The sequence below is a fragment of the Eumetopias jubatus genome, unplaced genomic scaffold (genome assembly GCF_037043125.1).
Source record: "Eumetopias jubatus isolate StellerSeaLion01/CBP00866 unplaced genomic scaffold, mEumJub1_p1.0 scaffold_12, whole genome shotgun sequence".
In the NCBI taxonomy this organism is placed as follows: Eukaryota; Metazoa; Chordata; class Mammalia; order Carnivora; family Otariidae; genus Eumetopias; species Eumetopias jubatus.
This window is the reverse complement of record NW_028274818.1, coordinates 109,758,320-109,776,257: the sequence shown is the minus strand read 5'-3', so window position 1 is coordinate 109,776,257 and position 17,938 is coordinate 109,758,320. Positions and strand designations below refer to the sequence as shown.

Genomic DNA, 17,938 nt, shown 5'->3' with positions numbered 1-17,938 from the left:
TGAACACCCCATGCCCTGCCCTGCCCACCTCAGCCCTGCCCACCCCACCCCCCGCCCGGCCTACACTCTGCCCTGCCCACACTCTGCCTGCCCTGCCCGCACCCAGCACTCTATCACTCCCTCCCCTGCAGCGCCACGGACACAAACCTCGTGTCCCTGCCTGCACAACCTCAAGTTGCACACGCCCCAGGGCCACCCTCTGTCCCTGGAGCTCACAGGACTTCGGGGACCTTCTCAAAACCATCAGATGGTTCTCAGTGCACGGCGCACTGAAGGGGCCTGGAGAGGGGGTGGAGTTCTCCCTCAGCTGGGACAGCCCAGTGAGGACAGGCTCTGTCTCCCAAGGACAGAGCAGGTAAGCCTCGGATTCGGGAGCACCAAGCACCTGCCAGCCCAGAAGCAGGGGATGCAAGTACACACCAGCTGGGGAGGGACGCGCCTAGCAGAGTCCATCCGGAGGCTCAGAACCATCAGGTCTGCATGTGGAGCAAAGGGCCTGGAGGTCGGCCACAGACCTCAGCTGGCAGGGCCTGCGGTCACACACACACACACACGCACGCCACCTCCAGGCAGCACACCTGAGTGCATCCACAACGGAGGGCCCCAGAAGCACAATGCTGATGACTCCCAACACAACAAAGCCAGTGGTCCTACTGCAAACCCTGCCGCTCTCTGTCCCTGAAGCTCACAGGACTTCAGGGACCTTCTGATGAGGCCCTGAGCAGAGAGCAGGGACCAGGCCTCTCTCTGCTGACAGAACGAGGAACTGAGGCAGAGTGGGAGTTCTGGCTACTCCACGACTGTGGTCCTGGCAGCTGGTTGCAGGTGCGGCTCCTGCTAGCCCAGAACCTGCATTTAAATGTCACGGGTGATTCTGATTCTATACGCTTACGGAGCCAGGTGATGACTCAGGAGGTCACACCACGGAGGCCACACGGCAGAGGAGCCAGCAAGGTCTCCAGCCCCCAGAGGGCGCTGACCATGGCTCTGCCCACGCTCTGCCCTACACTCTGCCCACCCCACACCTGCACGCACACAACCTGTGAGAACTACTGTTCTCTTACAACAAAGCACGGGCCAGCCGTCCAGCTTGTCAGAAGCCTTAGTCTTTAAACAGCACGGTCCACGGCCCAGGAGCTAGACTCGCCCGCCCGAAGCCACTCTCCTAGACCTGCCCTTTTGCCTGCAGCTGCCCTGTGCCAGGCTGGCACCGCCAGGAAACCCAGCGATGTCTGCCAACGAGCCCAGACTTCCCTCGGGGCCCCGGACAGAATGGGCTCTCTCCTAGGGGAGAGGGGGGCTTGGTCTCAGAGACAGAAGCCAGACGGCTACAGTCCAGATGACGAGGGCGGCTCCCACACATCCCAGGCCGAGCTGGAGAGGCGTCAGCGGAAGGCCTGTGCCCACCCACGAGGTCTCGAGGTGCCCGCCCCGTGGGTCTCACCAACGCCGGTCAGGAGACGACCAGAAGACCCAGAAACTGCTGCTCAAGAAGCAGCGAGCAGAAGCCGGCAGCCAGCTCAGCTCCAGCGCTGAGCCCTCGCGCTCTCACCCCCCTTCCCTCACCCTCCCTAAGTGGCCACAGAACTTACAGGCCTGGTAGCAGCACTCCCGCTGGGGAGGCCACAGAGGAGGCTCGGAGGACTGCGCGGGAGGAAGGCTGCCAGTGCCGCGGGCACCACCTCACGTCCGAACACGGGCACTGCAGGCAGGTGCCAGTGCCCTTCGGGCCCAGACGGCGGGAAGGCCCGGGGTCCCTCCACTCAGCCGTGACAGTCACAGGGGTTCCCGGGTTCTCTCTGCTGCTAGAGGAGCCAAGCAAGAAGGGAAGGGGTCTGAGCAGCAAAGTGAGGCGCAGCCAAGCGGCTGGCCGGGAGCCACCAGGCTGACCCCGCGCAATAGGAGGGCAGCTGTCCCACGCGGACATCCCGCTCCGCCCCAACTGCCTCGAGGGCCCCGTCCCAACGCCCCCTCCGGTGACAGAGCACTGGGTCGCGGCCACGGCTCCGCCCACATGGCACAGCTGAGGGAAGAAGGCAGGCCCGTGTTAGCATGCCCGTGCCGGACACGAGACCGTCCTGAGCGGACAGCCGGCCGGGTGCCGTGCTCGGTGCGTGCATGAGCCCCACCGCTTTAGGAAGTAGCCACTGTCATGACCCCGCTCGGGATAGAAAGAAAATGAAGCCTGTGCAGAAAGCCCTGACCCATGAGGGCCGAGACTCAGGTCCTACCTCCCCCGTCGTCAATCTGGCTTGGGCACCAAGGCTCCCCGACCCTAGCGGACACACATCCAGCTAGGGTCAGCCCGCGGGTGACTGTGGGGATGGTCGGGGACAGAAGCAAGACACAGAAACCACAGGCAGGGTCCCCAGAGCCAGAAGCCCCTCAGCTGCACACGCAGGACTCGGCACCCGACTACAGTCTGTGGGCCAGGGGCTGGAGGAGACTCCAGCCAAGGTCTTCCTGGGACAGAAGTGAGGGGCCCATGCAGCAGGCCGGGCAGGCAGCCACCCTCAGCCCTCACGTATGCTGTTCTCAGGTAATTGTTTTTGTTGTTTTTCACAGTTCTGGCCAGATCTGACTCAAAAACTACTTGCCCCTAGAAACGATCCCTATCCGCCTCGTGGCCGGGAACCAACTATGTCTCTCTCCAAACAACACCTTTTTCCTTCTCAGAGCCTCTACATCAGCACGAGAACAGGTGCGCCTGGACACACGCGTACAGATGCGTACACACTCCCCCCGGCCCCGCCCTCCATCGTGTTCTCTTGCTCAAGGCCGGCGCTCGTGGAGTCTCATGTAGCCCAGGGTAAAGCACGTGATGCTTTGCAGAGCCGTGATCTCGGTGATGACACCCACCTGCACAGAAGGACACCACGGGTCACAGCTGCACCGAGGACACCAGCCATAAACCTGGAGCACGAAGAGCCTTCCCAGCTGCCATGAAACGGATTATAAAACCCACCACTCAGTATAAAACAAAGCAGCAACGCGTACTCTCCCATGGATGGTGCGTGAATGGCTGTAAGCTGTCCACCTGCCGCAATGGGAGGCAGAGCAGACTGCACTGAGGACTGGCAACACCACCGCCAAGATGGGGTGCCAGCAGCCAGGGGACCAACGCCAGGCCAGTTGTGGGCAGGCCCGGGGCCAACTCATCCCCCTCCATGGCTGCGGCATCTGGACAACAGGCCGTGGATTCGGAGAGGGTGGGGTCAATGAGGGAATGGCAGGAAGTGGAGGCCCCAGTCCATGCTCCTGCATCACCAGTGAGTGAGGCCCCATCTGCCCCCTATTCCCGGCAAGAACAAGGACAGGGGGACTGCCAGGGGGTATCCCGCCGACCCCCCAGGCCTCGCCAGGCAGGGATGAGGACATGAGAACCCACGGAGACACCGCGGCTCAGGGAATTGACGGCGTGTCGTAGGGAGAGAGGAAAAGACACTTATTTTTCACTCAAAAAACATATGCTGGGCACGGGTCCTGTGCTCACAGCCCCTGCGCTCGCGTGCACTTTACACTCCGACGAAGAAATGCACCATAAACACATCAAGCAGTCCCTCGACGCATCAGATCGGGGCCCGGCAGAGCCCGGAAACAAGACCCGGAGGCAGGGGAAGGGTGGCAGCCGGGGGGACGGCCTCTCCCACAGGAGGAGGTGAGGGTGGACACACGCAGATGCCGTCACGAAGACCAGAAGCAGCAGACCTCTGGCAGGGAGCACAGCTGGAATGTTCTAGAACAGAGAGGAGCCACGCGGCCTCCCGACACAGGTGAGAAGCATGAGGAAAGGGAGGCCCGGGGCACAGGGAGGGGTGACACGACAGTGACAAGGGCAGGTGAGAGCGGCAAGGCCCCGAGGGCAGCAACAGAGCACGGCCCTTCTGGAGAGTGACGCAGAACGCCCCAGAAGGTCCCGTACCCCCGCGGCCGCCCGAGGGGCGGTCTGACACCCATCTCAAGAGGCCCCTCTGCAGACAGACCCCACGGGGCAGGGAGTGCTGCTGGGGCCATCCTCACAGCAAGGCGGCGGTGATGCAGCTAGTGCCCGCAGGGCCACCACTTACATTCTGGGTGCGCTCTGCAGGCAGAACCAAGATAACCACCTGTCGTGAGGGCCACGGACAGATGAATGTGTGAGACCTGCGCGCTCCAGGCCGTTCTGGCCAGAACCACAGCGGTGGCCCCAACCACCAGACACGGTCCCCGCGCCAGGGACAAGTTAAACTGTTCCAGAACCTGGACTGGATCGCCCGACGGAAGAACCAAGCGGCACCCGGAGATCTTGGAGGACAGGAGGTTCATTTAACGCCGGCGGGCTCGGAGGAGAGTGGTCTCCAAAAGTCTGAGCCCCGAGCACACAGGCGGCAATGTATGCGCTTGTACTTCCGCATACTTGGCACTCCTGGCGCGTGCGTGAAGCGGGGCGGGGAGAAGGACCCGGATTGGTGCGAGCCGGAAGCAGGGAGCCGGAAGCAGGGCGGGGAGAAGGACCGGAAGAGCCCCGGGGCAAGGCCTGGGACTCGCGCTGGCTCCGGCGGCCATCTCAGGACACAGATTTTCCTTATCAAAACTAGCAAGCGCATGACTCAGACACACTGACGTGACACACAATCTAACGGGAAGCCTCCCTGAGGTGGGAGTCAGTCGAAGCCACAGAGAAATTCAAATTCAGCCAAGACCTGAGCACGGTGCCGGGGCCAGCGGGGACAGCGGTGGGGACAGCGCGTCCTGCTGCTGGAGGAGGCCCGTGCGGCAGAGGCGGTGGAAACGGGCGGTGGGGGTCAGCAGGGGCCAGACGCCAAGGGAGGGCTATATGGATGGATGGCAAAGGCAGAGAGAGTGGGAAATGCTGCCGCGAATCCTCGTCAGCTGAAGGAAATGGTGGCCAGTGGCGGGAGAGCCTTGGGTTCACAAACACGGGGGGCGTAAGGAGCTCCGCGGAGTGCAAGAGGGGAGCACACACTGCCAGTCATGGCGGCCGACAGAGGGGCCCCCGCCCTGGGCCGCACACGCAGACTTGAGGCACGGCAGCTGGACACCGTGCAGCGCCCACGAGTGCGGCGCCCAGTCTGACTCCTGGCCCGTGGAACCCTTGCCGAGCCAGGGGCAGCCCGTGCTGGAACGAAGCACAATCGTGAATGCACAGGGTCTGGAGCTCAGGCTGCTCCCAGTGCAGCTGGGGGAGGGACCAGGGCGTGGGGGCCACGGGAGAAGGGCAGCCAGCATCAGAAGGGGCTGGGGGCTTCGCACAGAATGGCGTCCTTCCAACTGCAGCCCGGCCAGCCCGAAGCGTTCCCTTGGCCCCCTCCCCCACACAGGTGGAAATGGGAGCAGACGCAGGGGCACGGCCCAGTAACAGGGGAGCCAGACCACACCCTGAAGGCTGACGGGGGCTGGACGTGGCCAGACCCAGAGCGACCATCCACAGCACAGAGGAAGGGCCCTGTGGAACGGAACACCCAGAAGGTCATGAGTTCTTATGTGCCAGGACTGTCATCATCGCAACAGGATGACAGGGTTGCCGGTGACGCTGGGAGCACACGGTAACAGCACCGGCCATGTACTGACCGCGGCCTCATCGGCGAGGACCCGAAATAGGGACTTAGGTATATTATCTCAGCTAATGCTCATACCGACCCCACAAGGTGCCAAACCGTCTACTGCACCTACTACAGTCCCCATGTAACAGACGACAGAGACCCTCAAGAACTGGTCCCTGTGGTAGGTGGCAGAACTGAACCTTGGACACTGGACTAAGGCCACACAGCCACATACAGAAGCCATTAACCAAACTTAATGTTACATTACACACGCAGTTCTTCATCCACACTGGCCACAGTTCAAGGGCTCAATGGCTACACACGGCCAGGGCCTATGGGACTCAACCGCACAGACGGAGGACAGCACTGCAGGAAGTCCTGCCAGATGGCTGCCCTAAGCCATACAAAGGGCCCGTCTACACCAGAGAGATGGCACGGTCTACCTGACACAGACGGCTGACCCAAGCCAGACAGATGGCCCGCTACCCCACATGGTGCGGTCTACACCAGACAGATGGCGCGGTCTACCTGACACAGACGGCTGACCCAAGCCAGACAGATGGCCTGCTACCGCACATGGTGCGGTCTACACCAGACAGATGGCGCGGTCTACGGGACACAGACGGCTGACCCAAGCCAGACGGATGGTCCGCTACCCCACATGGTGCGGTCTACACCAGACAGATGGCGCGGTCTACCTGACACAGACGGCTGACCCAAGCCAGACGGAGGGCCCGCTACCCCACACGGTGCAGTCTACACCAGACAGACAGTGCGGTCTGACACAGACGGCTGACCCAAGCCAGACGGAGGGCCCGCTACCCCACATGGTGCGGTCTACACCAGACAGAAGGCGCGGTCTACGCCAGACAGATGGCCCACCTACCCTAGACTGATGGTGTCTGCCCAGACCGACAGCATGGTCTACAGCAGAAAACTGGGCTCTGACCTCTGCACAGAAGTAAACAACTGAGCAAGATGGCCACAAGCACTAACTCCCTCACAGATTCCCAAGGGCCCCAGGAGACAGTCAGCACAAGAACAAATGTCACTGTGACTAATTCGCAGGCTCCAGAAAGGTTGGAGCTTCCCCAAGATCTCATTACTCCCTCCAATAAAGGGGGTAAGGGGCAGGGACAAAGCGCCAAGTGTGAGCCCCTGACAGTGCACCTCACCCACTGGGCAACCCCCATCTCCAGAGAGACAGCGACATGGGTCTCGCTGCCCCCACGGCCAAGACAGCATGCTCACAGCATGCTCACAGCACGACTCTGGGCCTCACGCCATGTGAGCAGCGTGACCAGGAGAAGCTGATGGAGCTTGGCCCGGCCTGGGGAAGGGGTGCTGGTCTGTGGAGTCACCGAGCTCACAGCCACATGCCTGTGTCTCTGGAACAGAAGCCCCATCACGGACTGCCACCAAGAAATGCATGAAGACAAGCCCTCAGACACAGGCTGGCTCAACACCTCCCACCGGAGCCCGCTCACACTGAGCAGCCCCGGGAGCTGGCCAGACTGGCAGGGCCCCGGTCCACGTTGCTGAAAAGCCCTGGGACCCGCTCCTGCAGACAATAACAGCTAAGACCAGCGTGAGACCTGGAAAGGGGGACACAGCTGTGGGTGATCAGCCAGGTGATCATGGAGCCCCCGGGAGCCCACGAAATTGGGAGCCCGGCACAGGGTGGACGGAGCACAGATGCACGAGGCGAAGCCGGGCCCGCCTCGTGAGAGGAAGCGCTCCAGCCAGCCCAGCAGGTGGCACCCAGAGCCCAGCTGGCGGCCCTGTGACTGGCCCGGCACAGACGCCCGTCCCACAAGGCTCACCCGGTCAGCAGTCCATCACTGTGCCTCTGCAGTCGGTGCTTCGTTCATTCCTTCAGCCAACACACACATGCTGAGCAGCCTCTCACCTGCGTCCTCCACCGTCCTGGCGCTTGGGCGCGAGAGCAGGGGCACGCGAGGAACACAGCAGGCACACGCCAGGGCCACCTCGCTGACCAGCATGTATCAGAGCAGAAGCCCCAAGCAGAGAGCTCAGGCCTCGCGGGACAGATGCTGAAGTTCTGAGTGGGAGCGCCAACAGGAGTCGAGCTGGCTCCAGGCCATGCGGGACCTTGGCACTGCTCGGGCGCCCACAGGCCCAGGACTGAGTCCGCAGGAGACACCGTGAGCGCCTACGTCTCTGACCGTCCACAACCTCTCCAACCTCTCTCTGGCCTCATGGGCTCCTCAACACACCATGTCCGAAGTAATTTCCCGGTCGCCCTCCATCGACACACAGAGAAGATCATGCCATTGCTCATGCTCTCACGGTTGTCCCCCACCCCACCAACCCCCGGCTTGTTCTCCCACCTGACATCACTGTCCTGCACACCAACCCCACGTCCAGCCGCTTCCAGGCCTTCTCTGGCCACACACAGGAGATGCTCACACCACCGTGCCCTCAACTATCCCAGAGGCCGCTCCTGCCCTGTTCCCTCGCCAGGCACGGGTACCCGATGCTGACAGAGCCTCCTTCCTTAGCGCTCAACGGTGCCAGGACAGTTATCACCATCTTCATCCTGACAAGCCAGGCAGAGGCTGATTCTTCTGTCCAAGGACATACGACGACCCGGTGGCAGGCCAGCCTGAGCTAGAGCCAGAGACCTGCCGGCGCTCCAAGCACAGCGTGAGCTCCACCCCGATGCACAGAGAACAGGTCCTCGGTCATCATGAATCTTCTGTGGCCATCACTGGCCTTGCTGGCCTCAGGACAGCTTGAGAGCACCGTAACTCACACAGACACGGTGACAAAGGTGACAAGGCCTAATCATACTCCAGACGGTTTGGGAGGACGGCCTAAATGCTGCGGACAAACAGCAGGAAAAGAGCCACATGAAGACTTATGACCGGTACACTGATCCTAACTCCCCCTCGGGGATGACAGAGAACCCATCAACCAGCCAGCTGCCGGGAAGACGCACAGCCAAGGGCACCACCTCTCGGAGACGGGGATGGGCGGCATGGGCGAGGACTGCCCTCCCACCACTCATTCAAGTCCCCTTCGCCAAGCAGCGGCCTCCTCCAAAGGCCGCCCAGGGGCCCCAGGCATCCCTAGTCACGGCCCAGGACGCTCGCCACGGCGGCAGCAAGGGAAGACCCGTGGGCAGTCCACGGCCAGACTGGGACCTCAGGCATGTCAGGGCTCGTGACCCCCGACCCCGGAGACCAAGGGCTCTTGTGAGGAAGCTCTCACCCAGAAGAGGCAAATGCGAGCTTCAGCCTGAAGCGGAGCTGGGATGCGCTTCTGGGTGCAGCCCGGAGCCCCGGGGACTCATCCGCCCGAAGCCACGGGCCCACCAGCAGCAGCGTGCAGAGCAGCGGGTGCGGGGCCGGTTCTCGAGGGCCAGGGGCAGCCAGAGATGCCAAGAGCTCCCCCGGACCTGCTTTTCTCCCCACTCACCTATACGGCAGGTTCTCCCTTAAGTCCTCACCAAGGACGGCGGGCCAGCCCTGCGCCGCACGGAGGGCCCACGAGCCACGTCTCCACCGCAGCAGAGAAATGAGCAAGAAGCGGCCCCTCTGCAGCCACGTCAAGCACTTGGCAGGGGTGCGGGCTCCACACTCAGGTAAGCCACATGGCGCTGCCACAGCTGTCTCCCAGGGACTCAGGCGTCTCTGCCGCGCGGGAGACATGGCCACACCCACCGCGGGCTTTCGGAGGAGACCCTGTGTGCGAGGCGCTGAGCACGGAGACATTCTTGCCGCCACGGCCACCGTCGCCATGCGTACGGGAGGGGAACCCGCACCCCAGAGCCTGGCTCCGCTCTGTCACGTGCTCTCCAGCGTGAGGCCTCGTTTCTGGCAAAGCACAGCAACCCCGGATGGTGCAGCCCCACAAGGTGCTGCCCCTCATCTCCTGCTTCTCGTTCAAGATGCCCTCAGAGCACGTCGCAGTCTGACAGACGCCCGCCTGCCAGGGTCCGGGCCTCGAAGGAGAGCAGCCTCCCGTCCACGGCCTGGCTCCAGAAGCCGGCTGCGAGCAGCGAGCAGGATGCGGATGGAGTGCTGGGCCCTGGGGACCGTGCAACGCTCACCGAGGCCCGGCGAGGACCAAGGCGGCGCACGGGGACAGAGGACGCACCCAGATGCTCCACAGTCACCACATCCCCAGCACGCATCCGGGGGGCGGAAGCGTATGAGCCTCCAGGCTCCGAGAACGAAAACCGAATCCGTGGCCACAATGACAAAAGACAAAGGTCCCTGGCTGTAATCAAGCTCCTGTCTGAACACGCTGCCAAACCCGCCGCAGCAGCGGCCGAGGAAGCCCTGGAGTGTCCAAGCACGACCGTGCAAGGGACGAGGCAGGCAGCCTGGCCTGAGGGCTCCCAACACCCCCGTGGGGGAAAGGACGCCCCACGGCCGCCCCGTGCTGCCAAAGAGACCTGCGCCCGCCTCCTGGCCCCACAGCACAGATGGTTCTCGGAAAGACCCCCTCCTGCCACCAGCGTCTCCGGGGCGCTACCGACCATGGGGCACAGAATCACATCTCGCTGCACCCTCAGAACGATCCTCATGACAGACACGAGCCCCACTCCGACCGGGGGAAATCAGAGCTTGGAACTCAGGTAAATGTGCACAAAGCTAACACGGAGGTTCATCCCCACCCTCTGAAAGAAGAACACACCTCCACCCCCCTGCTACCTGGAAGGCTCCGGAAGGTTCCCACCTGACAGCCCCCGCCACCACTGGCCTTGCAGCCTCCAGAAGTTTCTGGGCACAAATATCTAGAAAGGTACAAATCCCACTCGGGCGGATGGCAGTGCGGAACCAGGGGCACCAGCAGCGAGGCGTGGGGACGCTCAGCTCAGCTCCGCTCCAGGGGGCGGCCGGCCAGTAGCTCAAGTCTGCTCTCTCCCCTCACCTTCCCCAAGGCGAGGCGCAGCACAGATCCTTCCCTGAATGAGCTAGAGTGCCTGAGCGGAGGCCACCACGGAAGGACCCGGCAAGGGACAGACCAGAAGAAATGCCTGGAGACCAAACCCATGAGACCTACTCTCCCGCCTTGGGCCACGGCTTCGGGGCGCTGGGTTCCCTGCTCTGTGTGAGCGGGAGCGCCCTCCTTGTGCCAGGGCCTGCCCGGACCCCTCGTGCTCGCCCTCTAGCCAACTGCTTCTTCCCAGCTGCCCTCAATTCCTGCTCACCCGCCTGTGAAGATGTGCAGGAATGAAGGCGGCTCCTGGCCCTCCACACAGAAGGCCATGGCTAACGGCCACATCACTTTCTGGCCCACGGGACCCGCAGCTGCCCAACAGCTGGCCAGTGTGAAGGACGCCGGACACGCAAGCCCTCTCCGTGCTGGTCAGGAAGGGCCTCGCGTCACAGGGTCCCTGCCACCTCCTCAGGGGCTGCCCAGCCATCTGTCCCACGTGAGCACAGCAGGAGCTGCCTGGTCTCCCTTCTCACCTGAGCCCTCCGGCCCTCTGAACCCAAGCTCTCCTCTGCAGGATGGGGTGACGGCTCCGGCCCCTCCCCCGGGGCCACGCCGCGCTGCGAAAGGCCAGTCGCCCCAGTGGAGGCATGTGGGCCAGCGCACTTCACCTCCTGCACAAGAGCCGCGGCACACAGCTCGCCCTCGGGGGTGCCAGAGCCACACCCTCACTCCCAGAGGGGCCCCAAGGGTCCAGGGAGATGGGACAGGGTGCCACCGCAGGGGGCTGCTGCTGCCAGAACAGAGATGGGAAGGTCGGCTCCGCGCACAGGCGCTAGCCAGAGGGCTGCTGGGGCCCTGCGGACGGAGCCGCTCTTGCCGCCGCCCCCCCGCACACAGAAGCCGGCCTCCCGCCCCCTCACGGTTTGGCCTGAGAAAAACGAAGGCAAGTTTCCTTCCCTCTAACGGTTCGTTCTGCTTCAAATGCAAAGTAAAGTGAAGAAGATCGTCTGGAAAAATGTAAAAGCTTTAATTTCAAATCACTTTTAATACCCGTTTCATCTGACAGTAGCTTTGAAAGCAAAAGACAATTTTATCGTCTGAGGTTTTTGAGCTAAATTGATGTGATTATGTCCAACATAACCAGATGCTTCTAAAAGCCCATTTTCAAAGTGACATCAAGCCCCAAAATAAGAAATCCTTCCCTCTGGCTACTAATGAGTCCTTAAGACACTATGTCCGCAGAAGGCAGAGGCCGGCTGCTCACAGAGCCCCTCAGCTGTGCGCCCCTCGGAGAGCCCAGCGCGAAGCGGGCCGGCCGCAGCCTCAGGGCAAGCCCATCCTGCCTGGAGCTGCCCCTGGCCAACGAGGCTGGTCGGGGGTCTGCCGGCAGTGGGGTCCCAGGAAAGGCTTCCTTGTTCCAAAGAGGAGACTCAAGAAAAAGGCCTCTGCTCTGGCCTGCGGATGTGTCGCCCACAGCCTGGGCAGCCACCTACTCGGCCCTGGAGAAAGGAGGCAGACCACCCGGGAGAGCCCAGGGGCAGCCTAAAGGAGAAGCACTTGCTCTCTGTTCCCTTTCCTGGCAACGGGCTCCTAAGACCCCTGGGGTTTCTGAGGTGAGCGGGGCAATGTGTGACTCCTAACAAGCCCCTGTCACCCGCCGTCCTTTTGAGCTAAAGAGGCAACTGCAGGCAGGGCCGGAGCAATAAACCACCTCCAGGTCAACGCCCCCGTGGGTGTGGGGGACTGGGGGGAGCCTGAGCTCTTCCCCCAGCAGCTAACAACTTAATCAACCATGGAAACTCCCTAAAATCCCCCAGAGCAGGGCTCAGACAGCTTCCGAGTCGCGGAACACACCTAGGTGCTGCGAGCGGGGGTGCACCGGGGGGACAGGGAAGCTCTCACCCCCAGCCCTCCCACCAGGCATCTCCTCCATCTGGCTGCTCTGATTGCAACCCTGGCCGTAAACCGGTGATTGCACATAAAGCATTTTCCTGAACTGTGAGTCATTCCAGCAAATCTGCAAACGCGTGTGGGGTGTGGAGGGACAACCAGGGCCAAAGCACAGGGAGCCTGGGGAGCCAGGACCTCATGACTGAGGTGTGGAATGGGGGCAGCTTGTGGGACCAAGCGCTTCCCCTGCGCGGTCGTGTCAGGAATGAGCGAGACGACAGAGCACCGCTATCTCACGGGGTTGGGAGGAAAGACCTAACACCGAGCGGGCAAGAAGGCACACAGCTGCTGGCCTCCGGGCCTCCCGCCAGGGAAGGGGACTCCTCCCTCAGTGTGCAGCCCAGGCGAGGTCTTCCCGATCTCTGTTCCTCTGTGGGGACCTTCCTGAGTACACGGACATGCACACGCTGCCCCCTGGGTGCTGGGTTCCACACCATCAGGGGGTCACTGGTAGCCCACGCCACAGCAAAGACAGGGTTCCCCAATCCAGGCCCATGTCCTCCTCGTGGCCCCCAAGCACCAGAGGTGGCCTGGCACGTGGCAGGGATGACCGCACCATGCCGCCTCAGCAGTCACTGTCACGGGGCTGAAAGCTGGGGCACCCTGCACCCTCCAGACTGACCTCTCCCGTTCACTCAGGCCGAGGCCCAGGGACAGTGAAGCGGAGCCGCTCCTGAGCCACGCCCAGGGGACACACACGCTCTGGGCTCCTTTCCAAAGCAGACGCATCCCGCACACACCCGGGCCGCCAGGCCTACCTGCTGGTGACGGTGTTGTTCCGGTCCTGCAAGGCCACCTCTCGCTGCTGCAGGTCAACAATGAACCTAGAAAGGTCTTCCGGGGTCCTGTGGGATCAAGAACACATGTCAGTGGCAGCCACTCCCTGGGGGGGACCTCATTCTGCACCCGGACGGCCGCCAAGACCACGCCAGCCACCCATGAGTCACAGACCCGGGACGGGTCGCATCCCCCGCGCCGTGCACGCACTGCGACCTGGTTCGAACTGGAGCCCGCCTCTGGCTACGTGGTTATCAGGTACATTATGTTTACTTGACACAAGTTTGTTTCAGCTGTAAGAACAGGTCAACAGCTAGCGGCCGGTGTCGGCCCGCAGGGAAGGGGAAGTGAGGTAGAGGGTACCCATCTCCCTGGAGCCGGCAATGGGAAAAGAAGCCACAGCAGACGCCCCCACGGACGCTGCTCTGTTGTGTTCACACCCCTCCACACTGCCCACCTCGGCTCGCGTCCCTGCTGCCACTGTCATCACCTCACAGGAGTAAACAAGAGGCTCCAGGTGTCCACAGCAGATCACGATGCACCCCTGAGCAGCGCTGACCTCGTCTGACCCCTGGGAACCCGACACTGGGATGCAGCAGAACATGCGCCAACAACACCCGCGACAGACTACGACACCCGGGGCAGCGGCACGGGCCCCACACAGCTCATGGCATGCAAGCTAAGGGGCTCCCAGGCCTGCAGGCGGCAGCCGAGCTCGAGGCCTAGGGACCAAGCACAGGGCCACACGGGGCCGCGTGTGGGAGGCGCCACAGCCTCCTCCATCACTGAAGGAGCCATGGGGGCCGTGACAAAGCTACACCCTCAAGACACGTCCTCGGTGGAATGAGAGTCTGTCGCAAAGCCACAGGAGTGGCTACGGTCACCACAGGGTCCGAAGGCCCTCTCCCCGGCCTCCAACGGCACCACAGTGCCCGGCTTCCAGGAGCATCCGCCACAGGACCAGGCCCCAGGGGCTCCGCCTCCTGCAGCCTTGCCTCCGGACACAGACAGGTCACCGCAGTGCCCCCGAGCTCTGCGCGAGTTCACCCTGTGCTCGCAGTGCTCTTCCTCAAGAGGTCTCAGGACAATCCGCACTCCCTGGAAGAGGGAACCTCCCATCATGCCCCCAGGCCACTCCCCATCCTGCCTGCCCAACTCTGCATTCGCCACGGGGTCTCTCTGTGTCCGTCGTCACTTGAACAGGAGCTCCCAGCACCTGTGACTCGTCCGCAGTCCATCTGAAACTCCGCACGCCCCAAATCTCACACACCTGGGCCTCTACAGTCCACACCCTTCCCGTAGGTGCTCCCTGCAGGTGCTCCCCCTCGCAGATGCCCTCACAAACACCCCTCCCGGCCACCTGAGCAACAGCTCCTCACTGGGCCTACAGGAACCACTGGGCACAGAAGAGGTTTCTCCCCGCGCTCCTCCCCAGACCAGATGAGCATCTCTAAGGACCCTGTGCAAGACTGAAATCCAGCAACAGAAGGGCTTGAGCCAGCTTTGAATGCCAGGTCCCATTCTTCCTGGAGCTTCCTCAAGCTTCCCAACCTCGGGGAGTTAAACATATGGGCATAAAAACAAAGAAATCTTTTCAAGCCAAGAAGTATTTTTTTCTGAAACATTCTAGAGATCCTCAAGTTGTTGTTCCTCTGTGTTACTCAAAGGGGTACCCAAACGGTTACTAAGTCCGTGGGACCAGTCTAATGAAAACAAATCACCAGACAGCCCGCACATCCACATCTGCCCCGCCCCGGACCTCGCTTCGTTGGGGAGGCAGGTGGGGTGCCGCCCAGCTGCATCTGCTCGGGCCCGAGCGGAGGGAAGGGCCCATGGAGAGGACCCATCAGCAGGTGGCCACTAAGTCTCTCGGGGTTCTCAGGGACCGAGGCGGCAGCTGTCACCAAGGGCAGGTGACCTGCAGTTCCCCCCAAGTAGAAGCCTCCAGAAATCCGGAGGCCAATCGGCAGAGTCAGGAGCACGCAACGCCAATTCGGAAACAAGCTTCGTGCCCTGAGGTCCAAATTAGCCCCCAAAAGCTAGCAGTCAGACGCAGTGCACAGGCAGACTCACTTTCACCCAGACTCTCCAATCTCCTCTGAAGTGAAGATAATTTGAAATGGGAACAATTTCATAATGAGGGAAAATTGGAACGTTTCAAATCAGGAGCAAAGCAAACTTAATACGCACTGTGAGATACTCCATCCCACGGACGGCGGGGCACCCGCACCCCCTGGGACCCCCCACCCAGGCCAGTGCACGTGAGGCCGCGCCCGCACACGCACGTGCACGCTCAGGGCCGTGCCCAGGACTCGGACCTGGCCGTCCGCTCCTTCAGCGTGAACGCTCAGACAGAAGCCGTCGGGAAGACAAGCGCGCTGCGACTTCCGGGCGGCCGTCGCGGGGCCTGGCTCCACATTCGGATGAGCCGAGCAGCAAACCAACTTCCCACCCCTCCCCCAGAGAGAGCCCCGGCCACGCAAACACGGCCCACTCGCCTGAGGGGCGGGACGTCGGCAGCCCAGGTCCCAGAGTTCGTGCTGCCCCTCCCGGAGCGGCCGAGAGGGCGGGGCGTCCCCCGCACAAACCACAGCGCACAGCCCCACGGATCGGGCTGACACGCCTCGGCAGGCCCTCCAGCGGGCTGGTCCTTGGCCGCGGTCCCAGCTCCCGAATCCCAGGTGCCACCATTCAGATGAGCCACCCCCTCCGCGCAGAGCAGGGACGTGGGCTGCAGGGCCTGCCTCCCCCACGTGCCCAATTCCAGAAGAGGAGACTGCGTGGCACGGCGCCCACGCCCGCCCCGCCTCAGCCGGCCCGCAGCTGCCGCGGGCGCAGCACCACGGCACAGCCCTGCCCTCGGTGGCCTGCGGCGCCCAACACCTGCGGCCCTGACCGGCCACTCCCGCCAGCACTAGGGCTCCGCTTCCCCCGAACAGCTCGAAGCACAGAAAACCAGCGGGCCACACTCGGGGCTCTCCCACCCCCCAGCTCATTGTCCCCTCAGAGACGGAGAAAAGGTGGGACATCTTTCAAGGAAAGAGACGGCGCGGGTTCGGTCACCATCCAGACAAGCGGCCTCGCCAGCTCGACGGGGCTCCTCCGGCTTTATTTCCAAACCCCGGGGACCCGGGCCTGCCGCAGCGCGGCCGCCCGACCCCCGGGCACACTCCCCAAGCGCACGCAGGCACAGGAGGGGACGGGAGCCTTTGCAGCCGGTGTGTAAGCTGCACGAGCCGACCCCCGTAGCTCGACAGGGGCAACAAGGGCAGGTGACAGAGACCGCGGTTGTGCGTCTCCGTATAACGAGGGCTACGAGTCCAGCTCGAAGTAAGTAATCAGTACGTTAAACCACCTGGGATTCTGCACACCCTCAGTTCCGTGGGGCTGATCAAAAAGAAAACACATTCTGTTGGGGACTGACGTGTTTGAGAATTTAGTTAGAGCACATTTAGGGCAATGGTTCTGGAATGTTCTGTGTAAGAAAAAGGAGAGAGAGGTGGGTGGTGCAGGGTGTGGACACTCCAAAGCCAGGAGAAGGGGCACCTGGGTGGGTCAAGTCGGTTAAGTGCCCAACTCTTGATTTCGGCTCAGGTCATGCTCTCAGCTGCAGAGTCTGCTTGAGAGTCTCTCCCCCCCCGCCCCTGCTCCCGCCCACATGGGTGTGCTCACGCGCACTCTCTCTCTCTCTCTCAAATACATCTTTAAAAAAATAAACAAATAAAGCCAGAAAAGGGGAGAGCCAGGAGGAAGGGTCCTAGCTATGCACAGTGACCTGTCAGGAAGCAGCAGTTTACGTGAAAACAGGCCCTAAGGATGGCACGTGGGCAGTAATCAGATGCTGAAGGACTCAAACGTTAACCAGGTCCCCCGGGGCGCGGCTGAGGTGCATCAGGGAGGCGTCTGGGGGCAGCAGAGACAGCAGCGTGCGTGACTCGCACGTCCCGAGGTCCCCGCCAATCAGCTCCTCAGGGAGGAAAGCCAGGACAGCTTCCTGGTCTGGTGTGGTAGCTCCCGTGGCCTGGCTGTCCTGCCCCCACGGCCCCAAGGAGGCCCTGGCCACCAGACAAGCTAAGACAAGTAACCAAGAGGGGAGTCCGCACCCGCCAAAGGGCAACTGCTCTTCCAGGAACGCATCTCAAGGAAGCAACCACGTGGGGCGCCAGGTGGCTCAGTCAGCGAAGCGTCTGCCTTCGGCTCAGGTCATGATCCCAGGGTCCTGGGATTGAGCCCATCATCGGGCTCCCTGCTCCACAGGAAATCTGCTTCTCCCTCTCCCTCTGTCCTTCCCCTGCTTCGTGCGTGCTCTCTCTCTCAAATAAATAAAATCTTAAAAAAAAAAAAAAACAGGAAACAACCACATGTGGCTAATATGTGCAAATAGGTATTTGCGTCTCTGCTTTCGACTCTTCGATATATACCCAGAAGCAGAACTGACAGATCATCCCACTCTCAGTGTTCCGAGGAACAGCGCCACTGTTGTTAATGTTGGGAAAAAAAAAAAAAAAAAAGCTCAATAACAGAAAATAAGTAGGTTCTCACAGCCCAACATGGGTACTATCTACCCAGGACACCTGAGGCTGAGCACAAGAGGTGAGCAGGTGGGTGCCACAGCAGCAAAAGGCACGGGAGAACACGGGGCACACGCAGTGGACAGGGCAACAGGACACATGTGGTGCCATCACAGGGCGGGGTAGTCTAGAATGGGAAGAGCGGCCCATGTCATCGGCAGTCACTCGGGTCCACCCACCGTCACC

The 17,938-nt window shown here is 62.1% G+C and overlaps 1 protein-coding gene across 7 annotated transcripts in view; it reads right to left on the bottom strand.

Moving 5' to 3' along the window:
- Positions 1 to 17,938, bottom strand: part of MAD1L1 (mitotic arrest deficient 1 like 1) — a 318,559-nt gene that overhangs the window by 244,774 nt on the left and 55,847 nt on the right. For all 7 annotated transcript variants that reach the window (XM_028091876.2, XM_088016764.1, XM_028091878.2 and 4 more), the window contains one exon: positions 13,163 to 13,249. In XM_028091876.2, the coding sequence (XP_027947677.1) occupies positions 13,163 to 13,249 (87 nt within the window). The remainder of the gene's footprint in view (positions 1 to 13,162; positions 13,250 to 17,938) is intronic.